Raw genomic sequence first — 24,046 nt, 5'->3', positions numbered from 1 at the left:
ACTACCACAGCATAGTGGGGTGTGGAGGGGACACATCCTTTTAGTATTTAAACATAGTTCCCAAAGAAGAAAGCATCTGTGAGCATGCTGCTGACTGCTAATGTCTTCAGGGTTTCTTTGTAAACACGGTCCGTGTGTTTAGGGCACTTCAGTTCCTATTGCTCCTGCTGTGACTGTTGCACTCGTTTTTATTGTGGAGCAGGTTCTGCGAGCGCATGCCCCATCTGTACCCAAAGACGAGTGCTGGCCCATCGTGGGTCAGTTTTCAAGCATTGGTTCTCTGGGGCCTGATGAGTCCAAGTGGCTGTGCTCAGAGTTTAAAGAGAGCTTGCTGGCACTGAGAGAAGATGGCGGAACTCCAGGGAAAAGTGCAGCTCCTCTTCATCTGGTGAGCCCTCTGTGGTCCAAAAGAACTGAGAAGCAGCCTTCCTTATCACAGTGTGTTAATCTGTGGGGTGGGGAGGGAGCACCATCTGTGGGCCTGGTGCCATCCAGGGCGAGGGCTTCTGCCGTGTTCAGGAGCCTCGGTGTAGACACGGACTCACTGTGCTTTCCTCATTCTTCTTTCAACTTGTCGAGCCAAGGAGAGAAATGCCAGGTTTACCACTGCAGAAGAATTATATGCTCTGTTCGTTGTGTAGAGACCTGTGAATTAATGATTAATTTTACATTCAATTCAATATTAATTTGTCATTTCAGAGAGAAAAACATTTAAATTAAAATATAATTTTTCATCAGTTAGATACATGCTTCCTGTAGATTAGTTATTACCTGTTTAGTTTTCTAGTAAGATGGGGATTTTCTTTTAATTTAAGATATAATTTCTTTCTAATTTTTAAAAAAGAACTATCAACATTCCTTTCTTTCAACCTGATTCATGCCCATGTTTCATTGTTTTTCTCTTTTCTTGTTTATTTTTAGATCTATCCTTCTGTGGAAAACGTGCGGACCAGCTTAGAAGGATATCCTGGTAACTCGGTTGTGGTTTCTCTGTATATTCTGAAGTGCCTTGGGGCATGTTTTGTTTTGTTTATTTTTCATCAGAGTTGGTTAGCAATGTGGAAATGGTTTTCCCTTATCCAGATAAAGCTAATAAGACAGGTGTTGTTGAGCCCAGCGTGTTCCAGAGCAGGGCAGTTTAGGCTTGCTGCATCGCTGTCAGAGTGACTCCCCCGCAGATGCTTTCCCTCGGTTTTACTAATGCTTATTTAGAAGTAATCCAACGTGTTGATTGTCCAGACAAGCATCCAGCCAAACTGAGCTCCCCTGCACTCCCTGCTGCCTTGACAGCTTGGCTAGCATCCTTCCCTCTGCCCGTGTCAGAGGTTCCACATAGCCCTTCCAAATTTACTTTCCAAGATATAGATACATTTCAGGCCTAGAGCTAGTGATTATTATTACCTTTTGTATAACTTCGTTGATATGTCATTTTTCAGGGGCCTCACCTGCAAACGCCTAGTCTTATTTTCTTAGGGGGAAAAGAATCTCTCAACTTCATTCTTCTCTTTTTCCACTACTAAGCACTGAACTTTTAAACAGAAGCAGCCTCTATAATGCCATCAGGTTATTAACAAAAGCCCCAGAGAGTATGCCTCTGAAAAGAAACTAAGCCTGATTGGCATTCATGACTGGCTGGTAGCAGAATGTACTAAATTAAAAGCAATTTTGCCCATTTATTGCTTATGAAATTAAATGTGACCTTGCCAAAAGAATCTTAAGAAGGTTCAGGGTATATTTGTCATTTGTTTCTTTTTAATGACAAAATAAAATTACTTCACTTTGACTCAGAGACATGGGTAGTTTTTCTTTCTGTGCTTCTAATAGCCTAGGTCTATTTGAAGTGCAGCTTTAATGGGGGAGAACGTGGCATTCTCAATGAAGCAATTTTATAAGTGATTCTGCAGTGGAATATGTTTTTAGCTATTTGCAGTAGGAGAAAGGACATACCTTATTGAACCCTGGGATTGTCTAAGGCCCTCTTGGCACATAGATTACTGTGGGGAAATCCTGCAGTGTGTTTGGAAAAATCTCTGGTGAATCTACAGTGGATTTTTTGTATCTTCCAGTTCTGAGAACCTCCCTGCCTGCCTGTTTGGAAATGGCAGTGTAAAGGCTGTGCAGGCAGCACTGGACTTGTCAATCACTACCTTCCCAGATGTCCTACCGAGGACAAAAACCTAGTGCTGTTTCATACCTCCCTATGGTTGTAAAGCAGGCTCGGGTTCTCCCTGTGGTCTTTTCGAATACTTTCAGTATGTGTAGCTAACCTTTTCTTCTCGGACAGTAAGCTGTTTATGTGTCTCCCCTTCCAGAGAAGAGAAGCCATAAAGAAAATGTCCCTAATTTGAGTTCTGGTAGTATAGACCTTTGATCCCAGCCACTCTGGAGGCGAGGCAGGATCACAAATTCAAGGCCAACCTGGCCTACAGAGTGAGATCCAGGCGAGCCTAGGCAACTTTGTGAGACCGCAAAGAGCGCTGGGGATGTAGCTCAGTAGCAGGGCCTTGCCTGGCCTGTGTGAGCACAAAGACAGAAACACAGACAGAGGTGACGTGTCTGGTGGAAGCGTGGACATTTTCTCTCAGTGAACTATGACCTGAGATGAAATAATGGAAGGTGGTTTGTCAGTTACCTTCTCACTGTTTAGAGAGATCTTCTTCTTAATGAAGATGCCTCAAATTATATTTCATTATTTTTATTTGTTTTCTTTTCCTTCTTTTAAAAGCTGGGGGCTCCCTTCCCTATAGCATCCAGACAGCTGAAAAACAGAATTGGCTGCATTCCTACTTTCAGTAAGTAGTTGGTTCTCAGTGCTGCTCTCGCTTCGTCAGGACCAAGAGTGTTGTTGGTCTGTTCTTTTAAAAAGCACCTTATATAACACGGCTATTCTTTCATCTACATATGTTAGTGATAGAAATAATTTAAAACAAGGTTTTGAAAACTTTTGGAATAGGTTTTTAATACCAGGGTAAAATTTATATCTCTGTGAGGTTTCTATTTAAATATTGGCAGGCAAAGAAAAAGATAAATAAGAGATCCTGTAGTTTATGGTTTACATAAGCAGCGTCTCGTTCACTTTGCTGAAGCATGAAGTATAACCTTCTCAACTATATATGTAGGCCGTGGGCCACGCTGGCTGAGGGTGGAGTCCCTGCCTCTGTCTCCAGGAGAAAGACGGTGTTTGGTGAAATAGGTGATGGATGGGAAGGGAAGGAAAGGCTTATCCTTCTCCTTTTCCAGCTACAGAACTTGCCTGCCCGAATGTTCTAGACCAAACCCAATGTCTTATTCACTTTAGTAGGGCCTTTTGCAGCTGGGCAGCCAGAAATGGGGGTGGGAGTCCATTTCCATAGCTTTCTGCTGACATTCCTATTGACCAGCTTCATTTCTGTCGTGTTCTCCCCAAATGGAGAGTTGTCCTTCCAGAGCAGGCTCCTTTCAGTTTCAAACTCCTAGGTTCCCTCTGATGAAGAAAATGGGGGCCTTCATAGTCCTGATTCTTTGCTGGCAAACTGCCTGTTAGCTTGAGGGATTATCCTCTTCCAAGCCAGAATCACGGCCTCTTGAAGAAGGCCATGATGCCTTGGAACCTTAGTCCTCAAATGTTGGAAACGTGGGAATTATACTCAAAGCCAAACTGAAGCATTTGTGAGTGATCCTCCTGCCTTTTTAGCTCTTCCCTGCTATATATTGTATTTCACTCACTTTGTTCCTTTGGGTAGCCTCTGTGGGAGCCACTACTCAGTAGTTTGCCTTATAGGGCACTATAGGCTTCCTGCTGCCAAGAGCTCACAGCCAGAGACCTGTGTACACATGTGCAGAAAAGCACAGTGAAACCAGTGTAGTGCACATGTGCATGCTGGTGTCTACACGTGTGCATGCATGCATGTGTGCTAGTTAGCACGTGAAAGGACAAGAAACTCCATGTCCAGGGGTTTCATGTTTTGTGACTCATGCTAAATTTCCTTTTTTGACATCCTTACTTTTCAGAATGATTATATGTTCTTCTGTCATCTAAACAGTTCCATCAGCCACCACAAGTCATGGACCATGCTCCTACTGTCTCCTTAGATAGGATGTTGCTTTTTGTGCAGCTCGCTAGTATATAAGAATTTTGTCTGTCTTGAATTATTTTCTAATAGTGGTTTACGTCTCTCCTGTCACTAGCAAGTGGTCAGCAGAGACATCTGGCCGGAGCAACGCCATGCCACATATTAAGACATACATGAGGCCTTCATCAGACTTCAGTAAACTGGCTTGGTTTCTTGTTACAAGGTAAAGGGACCTTAAATGTCTCACGGGAGGTCTTGTAATTTCTGCTCTGAAATTGAGTGGAGTCCTGGAAAGTGTTCTGTGAAGTGTCGTTCGTTCTCAGCTGCTTCTGTCACTGAACCTTAAAGGAGGCCTGTGACTAATGTCTTATTGAATGTGTGACTGTCGCCTGGTTTTACACGTCTATCTGATGTCTATAAGATTTGCATAAACTTCGGATTGACTTCCTTTTATATGCTGTAATAATAATAATAGTGATTAAGCAAACTGACATTTAGGGTAAATACAGAAAAAAACCAAAATGTTGAAATGATTCTATTTTTCTTCTATTAGTGTCTCTTTAGATAATTAAAACTTGAGCAATCAAATCTCTCATGTGCCATTTGAAAAACATCTTTATTATGATAGAATTCATATACCATAAAATCTGTGCATTAAAGTCTACAATTTAACAGTCTTAACATGTTCACAGAATTGTACAACCATCACCATAATCTAATTTTAGAATATTTTAATCACCCCAAAAGGAACTCCCTACTCACTGACATTTTTGTTTCTTTTTTTTTAAAAAAAGATAAATTGCTTTGCCCTTTGGAAAACAGAGCTGTGACTAGAACATTAGTGCCTCGCTCCTAGTCAGAACCCAAGCACTGGGCATCTCTGGGATTCAGTAACCTAATTGGTGCCAATCACAACTAATTACACTGTCACTGAGTGGGATCGATGCTTTAAGACTGAAATGGTACCAAGTACATACTTCTAAACAAATAAACATTGTCACTTTTTGTGGCTAACATTTGTGCCTGGCTCAGGTAAGAAATACTGACTCAAAGAGATGGTTGATAAACACAATGACAGAGGGGCATCCTAAAGGCTTTCGCAGCCTCAGAGCATAATGAGAAAACATACTTTTGAGCTCTAAAAATAAGCGTTCAGGATGCTTTTCTGTCATTTGGTAGCTATATGAACTTGGGCACTTTATTTAATCTGTGTTTGTTTCCTCGTCTGTAAAAGGGAAGAGGTAATGGCTACAGTGGGACTAGAGTGAGCAGTAAATGAGGTGTCAGAACCGGGTACCTGGAATAGAACATGTCCGCAGTGTGTGGTGGCAGTGGCTGTGCACAGTGAGCAGACATGCAGGCAGAATGCTCACACACATTAGATTGTTTTTCATTAAAGAATGTCTGATCTCCCTCCTAATAGCTGGCCATCATTAAGCAGCTTTCTACCCTTATAAGGGTATCCCCACCTTCAGTAACTCCTAAATCTGTGGAGAGGCCAAGTCATCCTCTTTAATATTTCACAGTATACATGTCTTTCTTTTCTTTTATGTGGTTATTTTATGGAGAAAGTTCTCATAATGTAGCTCAGGCTCACCTTAAACCCATGGTAATCCTCCTGCTTCATCCTCCCTAGTGCTGGGATTGCATGCATGAGCCACCAGGCCTGGCTCAGTGCTCATGTGCGTGTGTGAGTACGTGTGTGTGTGTGTGCTTGCATGTGTGAGCAGTGCTAGACACTTACCTCTCTCTCCTGGATGCTGGGATTAAAGGGGGCGATCAAGCCCTGCTCAGCATGTATTCCAGTTGGTGGTAAGACACACCACATCATTTCTGCATTCAGGAAGTCCAGTGAGCTCTGCTCATAGGATCTATGTGAGTGGCTTTGGTTGATAGTCAAATAAAGCATGGTCCTTGTTGTTCATAAAAGGCACTAAGTAATGCCCTGTTCTTTCTATATTTCCACTACCTGCTTGTGGAGAGGATGAATCATGTGCCCATCAAGATCTCATGATCATCAGATTTCAGGGAAGGCAAAAAACAAAGTACTTACTCTAGTATGAGTTTTCATTTAAGGTATAATAGGGTAGGCAAGGCCAGTAGTATATGAGAGAGAGATCGATCAGATCAGGCCTATAGCAAATGCAGAGATGTTTGGAGCGTGACTTAAGGAATCAGAGAAGCTGGCCCTAGGAGGCAGTGTTTAAGCTGATGCTGATGAAGGAGAATGCTGCAGCCCAAGGGAAGAGCTCACTGGGCAAAGGGCAGCTCAAAAACAGCTCTCAGGCTGGAGAAAGTGTGGAAGGTCGAGCTCTTCCTGTGCTGATATGCAGAGCTGATCCAGATAACAGGGGCCCTGAATGGCAGTGGCATCATCTGCTAAGTGTGTTGAAAGCTAGGTCAGGCTGCTGCACGGAGAGTGGGAGGGAGAAACGTGGACAGCAGAGGTTGGCAGCCACAGGGCCCGTGTTGTTGGTGGGGAAGGACAAACTCCCCAGGATGGGGAAGACTCTGTAGACTGTACTTCAAGACCTCCGTCAAGGGAGCGACTTGAAGTGGTCGGATACACACAGTGTAGAGCTAAGCAGAACCAAGCCCAGACTTTAGCTCCACCTCTTAGAATCTGTGAGTGACTGAGCCTCGCCAGACACATTTCCTGAAACACAAAGGCAAGGCACGGGAGTACACAGGCCGTCTGGTGAAGAGACAAGTTCTGCAAGCACTTGCCACCGGCGACTCAGCAGAGGACACTTCCCTAAGGGAGCCAGAGTGAGCAGCAGCCATGGCTATAGGTAACAGTGCTTACGATAAATATCTCACTGTAAGCATGTAAGCCAGCAGCTGCTGTTCGTCAGACTGGTAATCCCCCTTTACAGTAGCCACTCAGTCTGTAAATTCACGATGATGGCCAGAACTGGAGTAACTCAGATCCCTGGTCTAGCCCCTTGGTCACCTGGGTGGTCACTATCAAAATGGCAAGCCCTAGCCAGCACGGAAGGAACAACTGTGTTTCTGCTCTGCAGGTGTGTGAGGGAAGGGGCAGGAGAGAGAACTGACCCCCACTAAGTGGCCTCACTGGTCTCTTGTGGTCATCTCAGAGTTTTGTGAGATAGCATGGGCCCCACCTAGACAAGTAAGGCTGTGTGTAGAGTTGAAGCAACTCCCCCCACCACTCAGCAAACACGCATTGCCTGCATGGTGCAGGGGGAATGGAGGAAAGCTAAGCTTCTTGTTCCTTGGAATTTACGGTTAAATGAAAGGTTGATGAAACCGGCTGTGTCACGTGTGTGTTTGATCCTGGGATGTTTTCCTGACTCTTGTGCACAGGTATATTCCGATTCCCTAGTAGAGCCTGAACTTGCAGTCATTCGGTGCTTGGCTTAAGCATGGCTTCCTCAGCCGGTTGGAGTCTGTAGTCTCCTGGACCTGTACAGTTGTTTATGGGATTACTGGCTCTCCCTGTAGACTCTGAGACCAAGCCCATATCTCTCTTGTTCAGCATAGCCCAGCACCTGGCAGGGAGCCTGGCATGCAGGAGATGCTCAGTACAGATTTCTTATTTCTTAATGAAGGCAGAGTTGTGGTGGTAATGACGGAAGATCTTTCTAGACTTGATGTACAGTAGAAGAGGAGCAAAGCTTCCGCAGTGACCCCCGGAATTTGGCTGGGAGGTAGATGGGGTTCGTTGTTGACATCAGGGTAGACACTGCAGAAATGAGGAGACAGCCGCAGGAGGATGGCGAATTTGATCACTGGCTTAGCTCACTGGAAAAGTTCTTGTAGAGCACACGTGAGGTCCTGGGCTCACCCTGAGCGCACACAGAAATGGCCCAAATTTCAAGCTTATTGTGGTGAGGCCTCCAAGCGGGACTGTTCTCCACAGAGGTTTGAGGTTTTTATTGTAGTTATTTTGGGCAAGGTTTTAGTTTGGTTTCTTAGTTTCCCCTCATGCTCATCACTGATACTGTAAGTCTTCGTGACTTTTCTGGGAGCAAACAGAGCAGGCTGCTGCCTAGTTCTGAGGAACACCCAGGAAATACACATCAAGAGGACTTCTCACTGCCAGGCACACTGGCACATACTTCTAATTCAGTCCTCTGGGCCTGAAGCAGGAGGATCACTGAGATCAAGGCCAGCCTGGGCATTAAGGTAAGACCCAGTATCAAGCTAGAGGTGAGGTTTTTAATATGTTCCATTGCCAAGTAAACCATCTGTTCTGGTTGAAGGGTCACTGGCCATGTGTAATAATCTTCCTTCTACATTAAAAGGACTAATTATCTATTCATCTGGACATCATTCTTAGCAGTTATTCCGTGTATCTGTTGCTATATTGAGCACTTACTAAATACCAGCACTTTGCTAAGTGCTGGGAATATAGTGATAAACAACCATTGGCCTGGTTCTGGTGGTGGGAGTTAGATAAAAGCAAGCAGGTTGTGCGCACAGTCAAATGGGGACGAGTACAACAGAGAAAGGCAAAGCAGAACCGTGGTTTATATGCGCTGACCTTCATATGAAGCTCAGGAAGATCATAGTTCACATGCGGTCCCTTAATTGTCCTGACGGTATCTGGCCCAGTGTCCCATGGGAATTGTTTTTTGGAAGTGGCAACTTTTGAAGGAGACCCCCCCCCCCAACTATGTAGGCTTCCTTCTGGACTCCAGATCAGATACAGATCCCACCCGAACACCTTTTTTCACAGAGAGATCCTTTGTTATGTGGGAGGAAAAGTTAAAATGGTTCTTTCTGACTCAGGCAGAAAACAACAGCAAATGACCTTGCAGGTGTCATTTTTAAGAGGAGGAAACGGAGAGTTCTGTGTTAGAACAGGCTAGGATGTGGTGGTCAAGGAGATAGGGAACAAGGGAGAAGGGGAAGGGACAAGGAAAGGGGAGAAGGGTTATTTGTCCCAGAGGTATAAAGTACTGCCTCTGGATAGAGGGGAGACAGACATGGCACATAGACAAATGGCTGTTTATGAAGGTAGAGGGGGAAACCGCATGTTGGGATGAGGTGTTTAATTCTAATTGGGCGTGTTAATTAGGAGAATCAAAGGGGGCTTCTGATTGCTGGACTTTGGTAGTCAGCCTCAGGAGGAAGAAGTGGCCAATAAGGAAACAGACCTTGGTGACTAGCTTCAGGAATGTCCTCTAATGGTTTTAGCAAGGCTGAGGGAGTGGAGGAGAAGGACAAGGCCTGCCAGAGCCATGCTCACTGTGCTCAGACTGGCCAATGCCCTTCATGTTTGCTGCTCAGTGAGTAAGAAGATCAGGCTTTGCTGTCAGATTAAATGAATCAAGAAAAGGCTTTTCTCACAAGTCAGCTTGCGTTGCTTGTTTATTTAAGTTAGTTTGTATCCCTTACAGCCTGACAGTCAGTAAGCACAGAGAAGTTAAGCAGGGTACACAGAAGGCCAAGCAGTGGGCTCCATCACCCATATTCTGAGCCACTGCGTATAGCATGGTGTGGACCTAGGTAGGTCTTTTTCTGTTTTAGGGGCAGAATTGCCAGGGAAATCTAGAGTTCCTGAGCCTTTATTAGTCATGGGCCTGTAGGCAGATCTTTCTGTCCCGCCAGCCAGTTCCAGATAAACACAGACCTAGTATTTACCATAAATGCTCATCCAATGGCTTAGGCTTGTTTTTAGCTAGCTCTTATAACTTAAATTAACCTATGTCTATCCATCCATGTGCTGCCCCGAGGCTTGCTTCCCTCATTTGTGTACTTTCCTGTTGTGTCTTCCGAGTCTGGCTGGCGACTTCTCAGACTCCGCTCTTCTTCCCAGCATCCTCCCAGTCTGACTCTCCACCCAGTCTCTTTCTGCCCAGCTAGAGACAGGTCAGCTCCTTATTAACCAATGAAAGTAATACATATTTACAGTGTACAAAGATTGTTCCACAGCACAGCCACAGTGAATCTTATCCTTTTTTACTTTTAGAAGGTTTATTCGAGGTTGCAGAGATGACTTGGTGGCTGACAGCATGTAGCTAGCTCTTGGCAGAAGACCCAAGTTTGGTTCTCAGCATCCACATTGGATGGTTCATAACCACCTGTAACTCTAGCTTCAGGGAATCAAATGCCCTCTTCTGGACTCTGTGGGTAATTGCACTTAAAGTGCCCATAACTCACTCCCACCACGCACACACAATTAAAACTAAAACTTTTGGTTTTTTTTGGGGGGGGGAGGACTTTGTTCAGGACTTTAGAATAAGATAGGGTTTTAATGTACTCAACTTGAGCTTATACAAAAATGGTGTGTTTCTCAACAGTGCATGATTGGTATTTATTCAGAGTATTTATTGAGGTGTATAGAATTGATAAAAAATGATAGTCTTATAAAAGATTAACAGGAACTAAAAGATCTGAGTTTCTAATACACAAAAATCTATCCCCTTAGAGGTGTGCTTTGTGTGTGATATTTACTGCCCATTATTATGAGTTAGCTCCCAACCGCCTGTGAGGACATTGACTTCCTGGCCTTGAGGATTTTGTTTTCTATAAAACAAAGGGATTTTTAAATCAAGCTACACATTCCCTTCCCTTTAAAATATATTATTTTATGTAAATTATTTTATGCCTAGATGTAAGTTTGTGTGCCACATGCATGTAGTACCTCTGTAGACCAGATGAGGGCATCAGATTTTCCGGAACTGGAATTAGAGGATTGTGAGTTGCCCTGAGGATACTAGTTCCAGCCAGGGTTCTCTAGAAACAGCCAGTGCTCTTTACTGTTAAGCCATCTCCCTGGCTCCTTTTTAAAAATGTATTTTAGTTTGAGATAGGGCCTCACTAAGTTATCCAAGCTGGACTTGACTTTTCAGTGTTCTCATCTCAACCTTTGAATAGCTAGGAGTAAGAGCATGTACCACCATGCCCAGGCTACTGTGGCTTAACACAGCATATTCCTGTTTTTAAAGAGCAGTATGCTCCATGGGTAAATTGTATAGTATAGTATTTGTGTGTGTGTGTGTGTGTGTGTGTGTGTGTGTGTACCAGTAACATAGTCACTTGTTACTGTTGTCAGTTATTATCTACAGTATATCATTGTGTGTACTAGAAACTATATAGCTGGCAATGTATTGGGTTCATTTACACCAGCATCACTGTCAACTTTCATGACTATCCTAGCATTAGACAATAGGGGTTTGAGGGCTCTGGTCTATTATTATGGGCCCATCTCATGCAGGATGTCTCTGTTTACTGAAATGCCAGTGTTGAACAAAAACCCTTTAAAAACTGTCCTTTTTCAAGTTGGTAATATACGTACACAGTAAAAAAAAAAAAGAAAGAAAGAAAGAAAGGGGGTGGGCAGTACGTAGATTGCCCTGCATTCCTGTTCCTGCGCCCTAGCCACTACATTCTTCAGCTTGAAACCATCACCATTGGTTGGCCCAAGTGTTTAGTAGCTTTAACAACTCCAAGATCCTGTCCAAGCCCAGTGCCCTTAGGATGGGATGCTAACTCACCATATTATTTGAAGAGATAACCCGAAACAAGATCCCAGTCCCAACTCGGAGTGTCGTTTACTAGCCTTGTCATTTAAAGTTTGAAAAAAAAACATTCATAATGTGGGTTTTTCGTCTGATTTAATGGAATGTTCTGAAGCTAATGATAGAATATGAGAATCTTGCCCCGTTAAGCCATATGATGTATTTAACACTAATCAATTAGGCTCTTTCGATTCATGGAATCAGTGTCTAAAACCTTTATCTGGTTTGTGTATATCACACACTGACATACAGTATGTGGCTGAGAGACTCCTCTGTGGGGGCTGGAGAGAGCTCAGCGGTAAAGACTGCTTGTTGCCCTTGCAGAGTACCAGAGCTCAGGTTCCAGCCTACTCAGGTGGCTCCCAGTTACCAGGAGCTCCAGTTCCAGGGGACCCAACACCCTCTTCTGGCCTCCTGTGGGTTTCTTTCTTTTTTTCTTTTCTTTTTTTTTTCTAAGACAGGGTTTCTCTGTAGCTTTCATGCCTGCCCTGGAACTTACTCTGTAGGCCAGGTTTGAACTCACAGAGATCCGCCTGTCTCTGCCTCTGGAGTGCTGGGATTAAAGGTGTACACCACCACCACTGAGCCTCCCTTGGACTTTTGCACACGCTTGGCATACACATGAGTATGTATGTGCGCATGCTCACACATACAAATACTTCTTTTTTTTAAAGACTTGTCTGTAGATTACATTTTTAAAAAAATCAATCTGAGGATGATTGGATAATTGATGAGAATTATCCCAATTGAAGGTGAGCACTTCCTGAATGCCTTTAATGCAAGCATCCAGGAGGGAGAGGCAAGCAGATCTCGGAATCGAGTCCAGCCTGGTCTACAGAGTGAATTCCAAGACAAGGCTACGCAGAGAAACCCTGTCTCAAAAAAAAAAAAAAAAGAAAGAAAAGAAAAGAAACAAAAAACAAGTACTTCTAACCAGATGCCTGTGTTTCAGGAACTTACAGCTGGCAGTTCAGCTAGTTTGACACGAGGTTGCCTATTTTCTCCTGTGTCTGGTTGTTTGCTTCTATGGCAAGTTCTTTATGGTTTTAATAAGGTTTTTCTTTCCATCTATTTTGATTCTACCATGAAATTATCCCTTGTTTGATGAGCATCCTGTTGATACGGAAATTTCCAGTACATGACTACAAATACAATTGTCAGATTTTTATTGCAGCATCAAGTAAGCAAGAAACCGAGCTTTAGGACAGAGCTTTGACTAAGAAGATTGGGCCTAGATGTAGCTGGCAAACCCGTTGAGAACAATTATGGAAGCTATGCATTGTGGGAGGCAAGAAATAAGATGGTTACTAACACTAGCTGGAGCACTGTTATGGTTGCCTAGCAACGGACAGGCACTGATAGAGATGAGCAGAAATGCTGGTGCTGCCACTCAGAGAAAGAGAGACAAGTGCTTGACTACAAAATCGCTGTTGGCTTTTTGGAGGAATATAAAAGACATTTCCCTCCTCTGCATTGCTGTATCACTCTGTAATTCTGCCTCCCTGCTGTCTGCTCCTCTGAGTGTGAAACAGCAGGGGTTTTCCCCTTCCTTTGTCTGTAATTTTTGGAGGAAATCAAATCGGATCACACAAAAGAATACTTGGAGATGTTATTTAGTAGACCTGGTTGCCTGGCGCCCCCGAGATAACCAGGATTCTCTGGTACGCCTTGTACACTTTGTTACAAATAATGCTATCTGTCCTCCCCTACAGTCTGTAAATGATTTCTTTTGTACTGTAGAGATGATCTGAGGCCACTGACCACCTTCGCTTTCTTGCATTTTGGTACAAGCCGAGCAAAGATAGAATTTCTTTGTTCATGCCCATGTGAACCAGCCTCCAGAAACATTGTCCCTAGTGGGAAGCCGTTTGTGTGCTGGCTCTCACAGTCATGAGGTGTGCCTGTGGCTTGAGAAGAGATGCTGTATGTAGTCCCCGTCCACGGACTGGCCTCCAGAGGAGAACCATACATGTATTAGCCATACCTTGTGTAGTGTTTACTATGTGCTGGATAAGCACCCCTCCTCTAGGAGCTGGGTACTAGTCTTATCCTCATTCTAGGGCTGTGTAAGAAAGCACAGAGAACTGAAATGGTATGTGCCAAATGATCCAGTGTGTTTGGTGCATTGTAATTAGTTTGTACGTATGCTTTGGTTATGGATTTATTAGTATAGGTGTTGGCCCCTGCACCCAGGGACTTGGGATTTAGTCAGTGCCATCCCTTTGACCTCTGCTTTGAGAATGGCACTGCTGACGGAGGCACTGGGGCGAGCACAGCCCATAGGCTCCCACAGCCCCTTGCTTGGTGAGCCACAGGGGCCCAGTTTTCCTCCCGGCTGGTAGGCACTGCTCCTGGACCAGACCCCACTGACCTCTCTCCAGGCCCACTGTCCAGTGTTTCCTGGCTTCCTGCCTAGCTTGATTTTCATTTCTGGCCCAGCTAGATAGAGGCCTCTCATCCCAGCTACTCAGGAGGCTGAAGCAGGAAGATCACAGGTTCAAGGATAATCTGGGCAACTTAGTGAAATCCTATCCCAAAATGAAAACTGAGAAGAAGGCTGAGGATATAGTTCTGTGCCGTATGTGTGTGTGGCCTTAGGTTCTGTCTCCAGTATCATGCCTGCCCCCCAAATGTTTCCACCATGGCTGTAGCTAATGGCCTTTGCTAAGTGAGCCAGCAGACGGCAGTGCAGTGAAGTCTTTGGGCCTGTGGTAAAATAGCACAGGAGAATAGTGAGTGCTTAGAGCAGCCAAACCACTTCTGTCATGTCCAGGAAGCAAAGCAAGGAAGAAGAGAATCTCCCCCAAGGGCCTGCATCCAGTGACCTGAAGATCCCATGTGACACCAACCTCCCAAATCCTTAGCACACTGACGTTTGGAGCACTCTTGCCAAATTGTACTACTTACCAAATCCTTTCTCTTCAACAAAAGATACCACTTCCTGAAGATGCATGCAGCTTTTCCCTGTGGGACTGGTCGCCCTCTCCCCTAAGCATCCTCCCTGCTGCTGTCAGTCAGTACTCCATGGAGGCCCCTAAATGCTGTAGCATAAGCACATACCCTGAAACCCCCTCCAGCCTGATCTGATCATCAGTAGTCACAGATCAGCCATCAATATCCCATCCCAAGGCCCACACCCCCAGCGTGCCAGCCGGAGGAGGTTCGGAAAGTGTGCTCGCAAACGGCAGAGGAGATGAATAAGAGACAGAGCAGTCACAGGACAGGACGCAGTGTTGGACAGGAGAGCCAGCCGGATGACTCAGGCCGTAGGTGGCATTCGCTTTTGCATGGGGTGGCTGACTTTGGTATGAACAGACTGGATGGGTAGAAGCCAAGGAACTTGGATACCCAGGAAATTCTGTCAGCTTCCAGGATGTGACTGGGAAATGGGCATTGAGTGAGCGTGCTGAAGTGTTTCAAGAGAACTCTGAAGTTCTTGGCCTCATACCCCAGCAAAGCCTGGCACAGAACAGAGACAGCACACCCAAAACCTGAAGGGCAGTAGGTTTCTCTGTAAATTAGTGACCTGAATGTGACTAGTAACGGACCTCGGAACGCTTTAGGTGGAGGAAGTCATGAACCCAAGGGTCCTGGGCCATGTGAGGAGGGGAGAGAACCGTGAGCTGGCATAGACTGTATCTATGCTGAGGGAAAGCAGCTAGGAAGCTGTGGTCAGCTTTGGGGTCTGGTGAGAGATTTTTAGACCTTCCGGTTATGAGTCGCTGAAGGCTTTGGGGCGAGGGAGCCAGGCTCTGTTAGTATCACCGAGAATGCCGGGTGTTCCGGTCTATTGAAACTGCATACCATTCATGATCAATAAAACTGTCAGTTCTGTGAGATCTAAGTGGCCCAGGTGATGTCATAGCTCTCTGTGGCTATAGAAAAAGGTGCAAGGTTTAAGCTCCTCATCATATAAATGGTCCAACTGGATCTTGGGTCTGTCTTTGTTTCCTCTACATCCTGTCTGGAGTCTGTCTGTGGATAGACTAAGGAGAATAAAACATGGCGGCAGGAAGTTCTCGTGAGACACTGATACAGCCTGGTAAGCACGGGACCATATGTGACCGACCGTGGAGAGCGGGAAAAGAGGAAGTCATTCAGCCAGACCAGGATGGACGGTCAGAATGGTAACAGGCTGAGAGCAGGAAGGAAGGAACGCATTGCCCTTGAGGTGGGCACAGCTCCGTGGCAGTTACAGATGTCAGGCTCTGTGAGCTGGTAACAAGCCCCAAGAAGGCTGTTCCTCCAGCTGTCTCAGTGGGTATCAGTGGTAACCTAGTATTCCCTGTAGAACAATAATTCTTGGTGCTATTCATTGTAAAGCTCCAAAGGTATAAGAAAGGGTCCCAGCAGGCTGTGCCACTGTGGGACCAAGGAAATGACACAAAGGTGTCAGGCTTTGTAAACTCAGGGCCATCAAAGGACATTAGCCCTGTGAGGTAAATTAGCCTAGTGCTGACCATACATTGGTTCTGTTGGTCTTTCCTGGCTAAATAAACACCTACCATCAGCCGCCAAGAGAAAGAATCCCTCCTGTTCTCTCTGCCTGTTTCCCTCTGTCCAACCAAGGGTTGGGCTCCATCTCTTCTGCTCACTCTTCCTTGAAGTCCTGTAAGTTCAGAAAACTCCTTCCCAAGGACAGGAGGAGGGGAGCCCAAGCACTTCCTGGATATGCTAGTCTTTCGTTTGTTGAAATGTTTCCTTCGAGCAAAGAATTTTCCTAGAAAGAACTTTGAAAAGTATGGTTAAAACATTTCATTTCTTAGGACCCGTCCTGCTACCATTTCGTCTTCTGCAGAGGGGTGAAAGGGTTCCCAGGCTTCCCTCTGGGTCTGCTTTCCCGTTCCCAGTCTCCTCTGCCCAGGCCATGCCACCCATCCACCATCTTCACCAGTGAGCAGATGGTGTTGAATCCGCATAGCTCGTTACAGCTTCTCATATTTGTGGCTTTTCCACCACAAGAGGTCCACCAAAACGAAGGGCCACTTCAGCGGAAGACAAAATACTAGGAAACATTTGGTTAGCACGTTGGTCATGAACCAGGGCCCATTAAAATTCTTGGACGTGATGCCATAATACCAGCTCTGACTGGAATTTGAAAAGCAGTTTTTAAAAGGAGGCCATGATATTCTAGAGAGGTCAGTTACATTGTCTTTATTACACTTACTTATGTGCGCACATGTGCGGCCAAAGGATGATCCAGGGGAGTCAGTTCTCTCCTTCTAACGTGTTGATCCCGGGGTCAAACTCAGCTCGTCAGGCTCCTTGGATGACCCAGGGGAGTCAGTTCTCTCCTTCTAACGTGTTGACCCCGGGGTCAAACTCAGCTTGTCAGGCTCCTTGGCAAGTGCCTTGACCCACTGAGCCATCTCTTCAGCCCCAATTGTGGGTTTTGTTTTTGGTTTTATTTTATTAATTTGATCTTTCATTTTTAGCTTGGTTGGTTAACTGAGTTAAATCTAGGGTCCACACTTACAAGGCAAGCATTGCAAGGCAAGCGTTCTCTCACTGAGCTATATCCTCGGCTAGGAGGAATTTTGACCATAATTCTTTTCATTTCAAATCCTTGATGCTGATATGATGGCATCTGAAATCCTTAAAATTGCATCTGTGGGATCAAGGACAGGTGAGTCCACTTAAGGACAAGGATGTGCTGTGGCATGCCAGAGCCTCCACTTGGACTTCACTATGTATATGGGAGACTTTGCTAGGGGATCATGGTTTGCCTGTGACCGGGGATCAGATAGATTGATGAGAATCTGCTTGGCAATTTGTGAGAATATAGACTTGCAAAGGCCCAGGCTGAGTGCAGTGTTCCTGCAGGACTCTGCTCAGACTGTCTGTCTGGAAACAGTGGTCTTCATTCTTCCTTTCCTGCTGGAATTTCCTTGTTCTCCATCAAATAGGCAATAGTACTTTCAAAGCACGGCTGCCCCGCAGCTCCTCATTAGCAGCTAATCTCATAAGATTGTTCAACATGTGCAAATTTGATCGCGTCTTCACCGTGCTATTATGTTTCTGGCGCCTTCTCACCTTCCGTAGTAACCACGGGGGACTTACATGTGTGTCCTGCCTTAGAACTTGGTTGTGTTTCTACCGTGGGAACTCATGCTGTGGTTGTGACATTGGTGATGCAGTCTGGTAAATGATGTTTAGACCTAGCTGTACCAAAACTGTCTGACTAGGAAGCCCGAGAAGATCTGCCTTCTGTAGCATCTGTAGTTAGTGAATCATGGGCAAAGCAGTGATGTTTGTAAGAGCAAGTATCTATGAAGCACTATTCATGTGCTAGGGACTTTACACACTTGTGTGTTAAGAGACAGATGTCACTGTATTTGCTGTTAGTTAAGCTGATGACGGATAGGATAGATAGCACTAGTGTGGTCAGGACACACATGACCCGGGTTCTGAGTGTGCCAGTCCTGTCTTCCTCTGTGTTCTGCGCATTCCTCCTAGCAGTCTCTCCCTGCACCTTTTAACTTCAAATGTCATCATGCTATAACTGCAGTGTTTGTTTTCTGGCCACAAATCCTAACCAGTCGCATCTCCTGAGCCATATTAACCAACTGCCGTTGTTGAATAAAGCAGATGTTTCTCGCCTGCCTGACATCTTCAGGACTCAGTGTTAGAAAAAGAGTGGGGCCTGGAGTAGCAGCCAGCAGCATCTGAAAGACAAAGGGCTTATGGGGGAGGAGCGGGCTCTAGCTTCTAAGGAGTAGACAGAGTGGAAGATATCCTGGACAAAGGAAGGATGCTTGTGGATCTGTGGGGGTGAGAGCGTCATACAGTCAGAAGCAGTCGTGGAAGGCGGACAGGAAATAAGACTGAAGAGCATAGACCCATCCTTTCTTGGGTGTCTTAGATGCCAGGCTGTGGTATTTGTTTGAGGTTTTGGTTGAAAGGATGCTTTCTGAGAACCATAGGAAATCATTATGGGATGAAAAGCCTGAGGCAGGTACAGCCATTTGGAGCTCTGTTCTAGGCAAAGGATCTGAACGTGTTATTGAAACGTTATAGGCTACTTTAGGAAAGTATCAGTCCATGAAGCCGATAAGTCCTTAGTGTCTGAGATATTTGGGCCTGGACAAATGAGCCTGGACAGAAGGGAACTGGCCTTAAAGATGGAGGAACAGAGAGGCAACCAGCCTTTAAATACTGGGGGAGGCCAGGCATGCTGGTATAGGCCTTAATCCTAATACTTAGAAGGTAGAGGCAGGAGGATCTCTGTGAGTTCTAGGCCATCCAGTACTACATAGTAAAACCCTGTCTTTAAAAAAAAGGGGGGGGGGGGTGACAGACAGACAGACAGACCTCCTCAACACTAAGGGAAATGTCAGAATTCTTTTATAGAACCTCCGGGGGTGAGTGCGGTTAAAGACCCTACCACTACCTAGATCGTAGTCCAGCATGACTGTTTCGAACTCCTCACCACCAGGAGCAGGATAGTAAATATGTTATTTGAAGGCATGGACCTTATGCCATGTTAGAGCAGTAATAAACAAAAGCGCACTACATGCATTAGCCGGACCTTCTGTCGCTGTGACAGGCATCTGAGAAAAGCAGCTCACAGGCGGGAACGTGTTTTGGTTCACTATAACAGGTGGTCCACTCCATGGCTCCAGGACCATGGTGGGGCAGAACAGGTGGCTTCCTACCACGGAGTGCGGGGAGGACCAGGCAGAGAAAGAGACAGAGGAAACAAGGACCTGCTCCTAATGGCCAACTTCTTCCAGTGAGACCTCACCTCCAGAAGTTTCCATTGCCTCCGAAATAACATCATCAGCCCAGGAAATGGCTTCGTTGTAAAAGAAACTTCAAATTAAAGTAGTCAAAAGAAGAAAGGCATAATTTTAAAACACAATTTCAGAGAATTAAGCATAGATATGATTAGGAATGCCGAACACCACTTCTAATCAGAGCAATCATAGTTAAAGATGTATTGTGTCTATTAGAATGCAGAATTGTCCTAGATAGATACCTAGTGTTCTCAGTGGCCCAGGGAAAGGGTACTATTGTATAGTTTGAGTGGTAATCTGTGTAGGGAAAGATGCTTTAGAGGGATCTGACAATCTCAGAGTGCTAGTTTTTTATGTGTACCGAAATACAACATGAATCATTTATAGCATGAGATTTCCTTTTCTTTTACAGTAGGACTGTTTTTCCTCTTTTGTGACATGTTATTGCAGTCCATAGAAAGAAACAGAGCCCAAGGGCAGTACAGAGAAGCTAGAGCCAATGCAGAGGAAAGGCACCACCTACCCCTGTGTGTGTTTGCAGAAGGCATGATCCTGGAGGCATTCAGGAACAGGGGACGGCAGCAGTGGCTGTGGTCTGTCTCTCTCTCCTCACTGCAGCTGCTCGGTATGATCCTCAACATTCACTGTTAACACTGTGACATTTGTCTGTACCGATATCAATCCCCTACGTCTGACACTCCAGAGGTGCGGTGGCCCCAGCTTCGGTCTGTAAACCGTGTCTTCTCTCTGCGCAACTGCTGCTGCCTAGACTGTTGAGTGGTTAGGAAGCAAAGAAACGTTTTTCATCAGCCAACATGTGTCCCTGTAATAGCAGTCGTCCTGGAGGACATATCACCTTTAACAAAAACTCAGCAATGGACCAGGTCAGTAATAATGCTCCAGCCAGCGCTGGCTGTGACTGCTACCTCCATCACCAGTGTTTAGATCCTGAAAGACCCATGGAGCAAGGTATGACCATGAGGCCATCTTCATGGTCTCCTTTCTCTTGAGTAGCTGTTAGCAACAGAATACTATGGTCTTTCAAATAAGTGTACTTGATAGGAGGCACCCAGCGGAAACTAGAAATTTTTCTCTTTGGGGTGACAGGGCAGCCCCCAGGTAGACGTGCAGAGGGTGGCTTGGAGAATCTCATCTGGGAAAGTATTTTGTTCTGAAAGACCACCCTGCCCCACACATGTCCCCTCTAGAAACAAGAGCCTAAAGCAAAAGAGAATAGGAAGTGCTTAGGGAGTCACTGTTAGTAGGGAAGTAGGGATAAACAATCTGCTTTGGCAATGGGGTTCTTTTCTCAACGTCTGCCTTCCTTTGCTCTTCAGGCACCTGACATTATGTAATCCATATGTGCCTTACCTACAGTCTCCTGAGAATCCATTAGAATTTTTACGGTAGATGGTATAAATTTATTCTGAAAGAGTTGATGCAAATTTTTCATATTGTGGACGGAGATCAAGCCTATAGTGAGCAGCCGCACCTGAGAAGATGTGATAGAATAATTGTCACTAGCCATGCTATTTGTAGATGCTGCCCTTGGTCACCTTAACAATGGGTGTTGTTCAGCTCAGGCCACTGTGTAAGTACCATGTGTGGCTTCTAAACAACAGAATGTATTTCTCCAATTCCAGTTCCGGAGACTGGAATGTCAAGTAATGCTTAACGATGAGATCAGGTCTTCTCCGAGGTTTCAGATAGCTAATTTCTCCGCATACTTGGTGGAAAGAGGCCAAGGCAGTTCCTGGGGTCTCTTAGAGAGTCACTGTTGTCTCGTGAGGGCTATACATGTATCAGTTCCTGAGACTCTCAAATTGGGAGCTAGGATTTCAATGGAGTAATGCAAACAAAGCCATTAACACTTGGTAAATAGAGTCACCCTCGCTTGTCAGAATGCTGTTTTTCAGAATTCCTGACCCTGTATGTTTCCGATTAGGATAAACCCAGGAGAAAATCTTTGGAGTGTTTAGAAGGTGAATGAGAGACAAGTGTCATTTCCATAACACACGGTCTGTTACCGTGTCACTGTGTTGGCATGAAGCACCATCGAATATGGTTCCCTGCTTACGTCCTCCAAAGCTCCTATGACCCTGGGCCTAACTACACGTGTTTATTTAGTTCTGGGATATATGGTCTGCCTTCTTAAGACACTCACCGAGGCTGGAGGCCACAAAATCCGACCTGAGTTTCTTTGTTCATGGCTATTCATGCTCATGGTTGTAGCTCATGGCTCTCGCTTTGTCTGCCTTTCACCTGCTCTGTGCAGACTCCCAGCTCCAGTGTCAGGGCAAAGATGAACAGTCTCACGAAGCTATGTTTACCAGCTGCCACAATTGCAAACGTCAGATTCCTGGGGGGGAAATGCAATACATCTCTGTTAGACACAATCTTCCAACTCTATAGCCCTAATTGAGCTTTAAGTGATACACCTCTGTCCCTCAAAAACTGCTTTTTTTTTTTAAACTATTATTTCATTCGTAGTTTGGGCAGTTTCTGGTGGACAGTTAAACTTAATATATCCTGTATCCCACCACCCTGAATGTCCCCAATTTCATCTAAATCCTACCCTATAGAATTCCATCCCTCAAAGAATGAAGTAACCCTTCCCTTTTTAATACTCAAGCAGCACTTCAGGTATAGCAAAAGCAAGGAATTGCAGCTTGCACAGACAAGAGAGAGCTGCTCGGTCCAGAGGGAGGCAGGAGAAAGCGGGACTGATGAAGGCAGTGGACACTGGGTCTGAATGGAAAAGAACAGCTGAAACACCTTCGGGGTTCCAGGAACACAAGAACTTTGCATGAACCTCAGGGTATCACTTTGCCCTGTAGAAGACACTGGTGGCTTCTGTGCCACCCACACCTAGAGCAGACAGCATGAGAGTTTGGAAATACGTTCCCAGTCTTCCTGGCTGCCCTGGGTGCCAGTGATTCAAAGCATTACTCATAATGTAAGAAATTATTAAAGATGACATTTCAAGAAATGTTGATTTGTCACCCAGACAACCTACGTGTGTCTTTCAAGTCTCCCGGTGTTCGGGGTAGGATTCTGAAGGCTGCAGAGACTTGGAATTCTGTTAGGAGGCAAGTGCAAAAGCAGGGTAGGAGGGAGCCATCTGTGAGAGCATCCCCATGGTCTCTGTTTATCATGGTCTCTGCTATGGCTGAGCCCTCAACTCACAGACTGTGAGGGAACACAGTTAATGCGGGAGGAACGAGAAGTCTTTCCCAGGGCACATTTGGCTTGGGTATCGTGTTGCTGACATGCAAGGGGTTACCCAGAAAGTGGAGACCTTTGAGAAGACAGATTCCACCTCAGCCTGCTGGTTGATTTCACCATTAGACATTTGCCTTAGCACATGGAAGATGCCAGTAATCACACTGACAGGTGGGAAACATAAATCCTAGCTGTCTTTCAAAAAACTCTTCCCCTAAAGTGGTACCTCTCCTTCTACCTCCATCATGTTTCTCTGTGTCCTTGTACATCATAGAAAGGCTCCCTCTCCCCAGTGTAGTCCAACTGCTTGGGAAGGCAGGGAGGTCTGTAAATGTTCTTTGAGGCGGGGTCTTATGTAGTCCAAGCTGGCCTTGGACTCCTGATCTTCCCACCTCCGCCTCGGATTCTGTGACTGCACACATGCACCATCACACCCAGCTCCTAATAGTCATCTTTAAAGAGAAATAGAATTTGGGCAAACTAGTAAATTTTTTTTAAGACTATGCAGTAGGTTTACTCTTATTAACAGCAGTTTTCCTAAAGTTGCATACATCTATGGGAATACTGTATGCAATGTACATTGGTAATTCAAAATAAAAATCATTCCCTTCTCTGACTCCATGTTTCTTCAGTTCATATCATTTAGCCCTGTTTAAAGCTTGTGCAAAGCTCTCAGGGTCTACAGCTGGGCAGGGCCATTGATTGACAGCTTTTCACTTGGAGCTTGCACAGCACCTTCTGACACTGTAAGCACCGGTCCTCAAGGAGAAGGCTTCCAGACCAGAACCAGATTGAGTCCTCCTCCTCCTCCGACTTAAGTGTGTAGTCTTCAGCGATAGAGTTTTAATTTCTGGGAGGTAACCAAAGGCAGCAATAGTCTATATTTTGGGGGGATTATCATGGACCCTCTAGGGAGCATCCTTTTGTGTGAGATTACATATCTTATAAAAGAAATGGTTTCCCTCCAGCTTTTTCAAATATATTTAGTGTCATTTCTTCTTCCTTCTGTTTTACCCTCTCTCCTCCATCCCTTCTCCCCAGCTCGTCCCCTCTTCATAGCACCTATGTCCTGCTAGCCTCAGATTACACACACATACACACATTACATTGTGCAATTTGGATTGTCAAGACTTAGAACTATTTGGAAGGCAAGTCTCTGGGCACGTCTGTAAAGATGTTTCCAGAAGGTTTCGCTGAACATGGAAGATTCACCTTGAATGTGGTCCACACTCTCCCATGGTTCAGCATTCATCCCTCTCTGCCTCTGAACTCTTGACACAGTATCCAGCTGCCATCTGGTCCTGCAGCCATGGCTATACCCATTGTCACTGCCAAGCCATAGCAGACTGAACCCTCAAACTGTGAGCCACAAGAAAGCCTGCCTGCCTGCCTTCCTATCTAAATAAATGTATAAGGAGCTATTTCCAGCTCTGGTCACTGAGTGTAGCACACTAGGACCCACTTTGACACCAGTTGTGTGGCCTTCCTCTGCTCTCCCTAAGCCCCGCCGCCTATGACAGACACACACACACACACACACACACTG

At 45.3% G+C, this 24,046-nt stretch overlaps 1 protein-coding gene across 3 annotated transcripts in view; it reads left to right on the top strand.

Moving 5' to 3' along the window:
* Tdp1 (tyrosyl-DNA phosphodiesterase 1) overlaps positions 1-24,046 on the top strand; it is a 71,528-nt gene that overhangs the window by 27,870 nt on the left and 19,612 nt on the right. For 2 of the 3 annotated variants that reach the window (XM_041633043.1, XM_041633042.1), the window contains exons 10-13: positions 203-388; positions 922-970; positions 2,726-2,792; positions 4,168-4,275. In XM_041633043.1, the coding sequence (XP_041488977.1) occupies positions 203-388; positions 922-970; positions 2,726-2,792; positions 4,168-4,275 (410 nt within the window). The remainder of the gene's footprint in view (positions 1-202; positions 389-921; positions 971-2,725; positions 2,793-4,167; positions 4,276-24,046) is intronic. The other variant, XM_041633044.1, reaches the window with a different exon arrangement.

Source organism: Microtus oregoni, unplaced genomic scaffold, assembly GCF_018167655.1.
Source record: "Microtus oregoni isolate MIOR12 unplaced genomic scaffold, Mior012 000043F_ref0000047, whole genome shotgun sequence".
In the NCBI taxonomy this organism is placed as follows: Eukaryota; Metazoa; Chordata; class Mammalia; order Rodentia; family Cricetidae; genus Microtus; species Microtus oregoni.
This window is presented reverse-complemented; position numbering and strand designations above follow the sequence as displayed.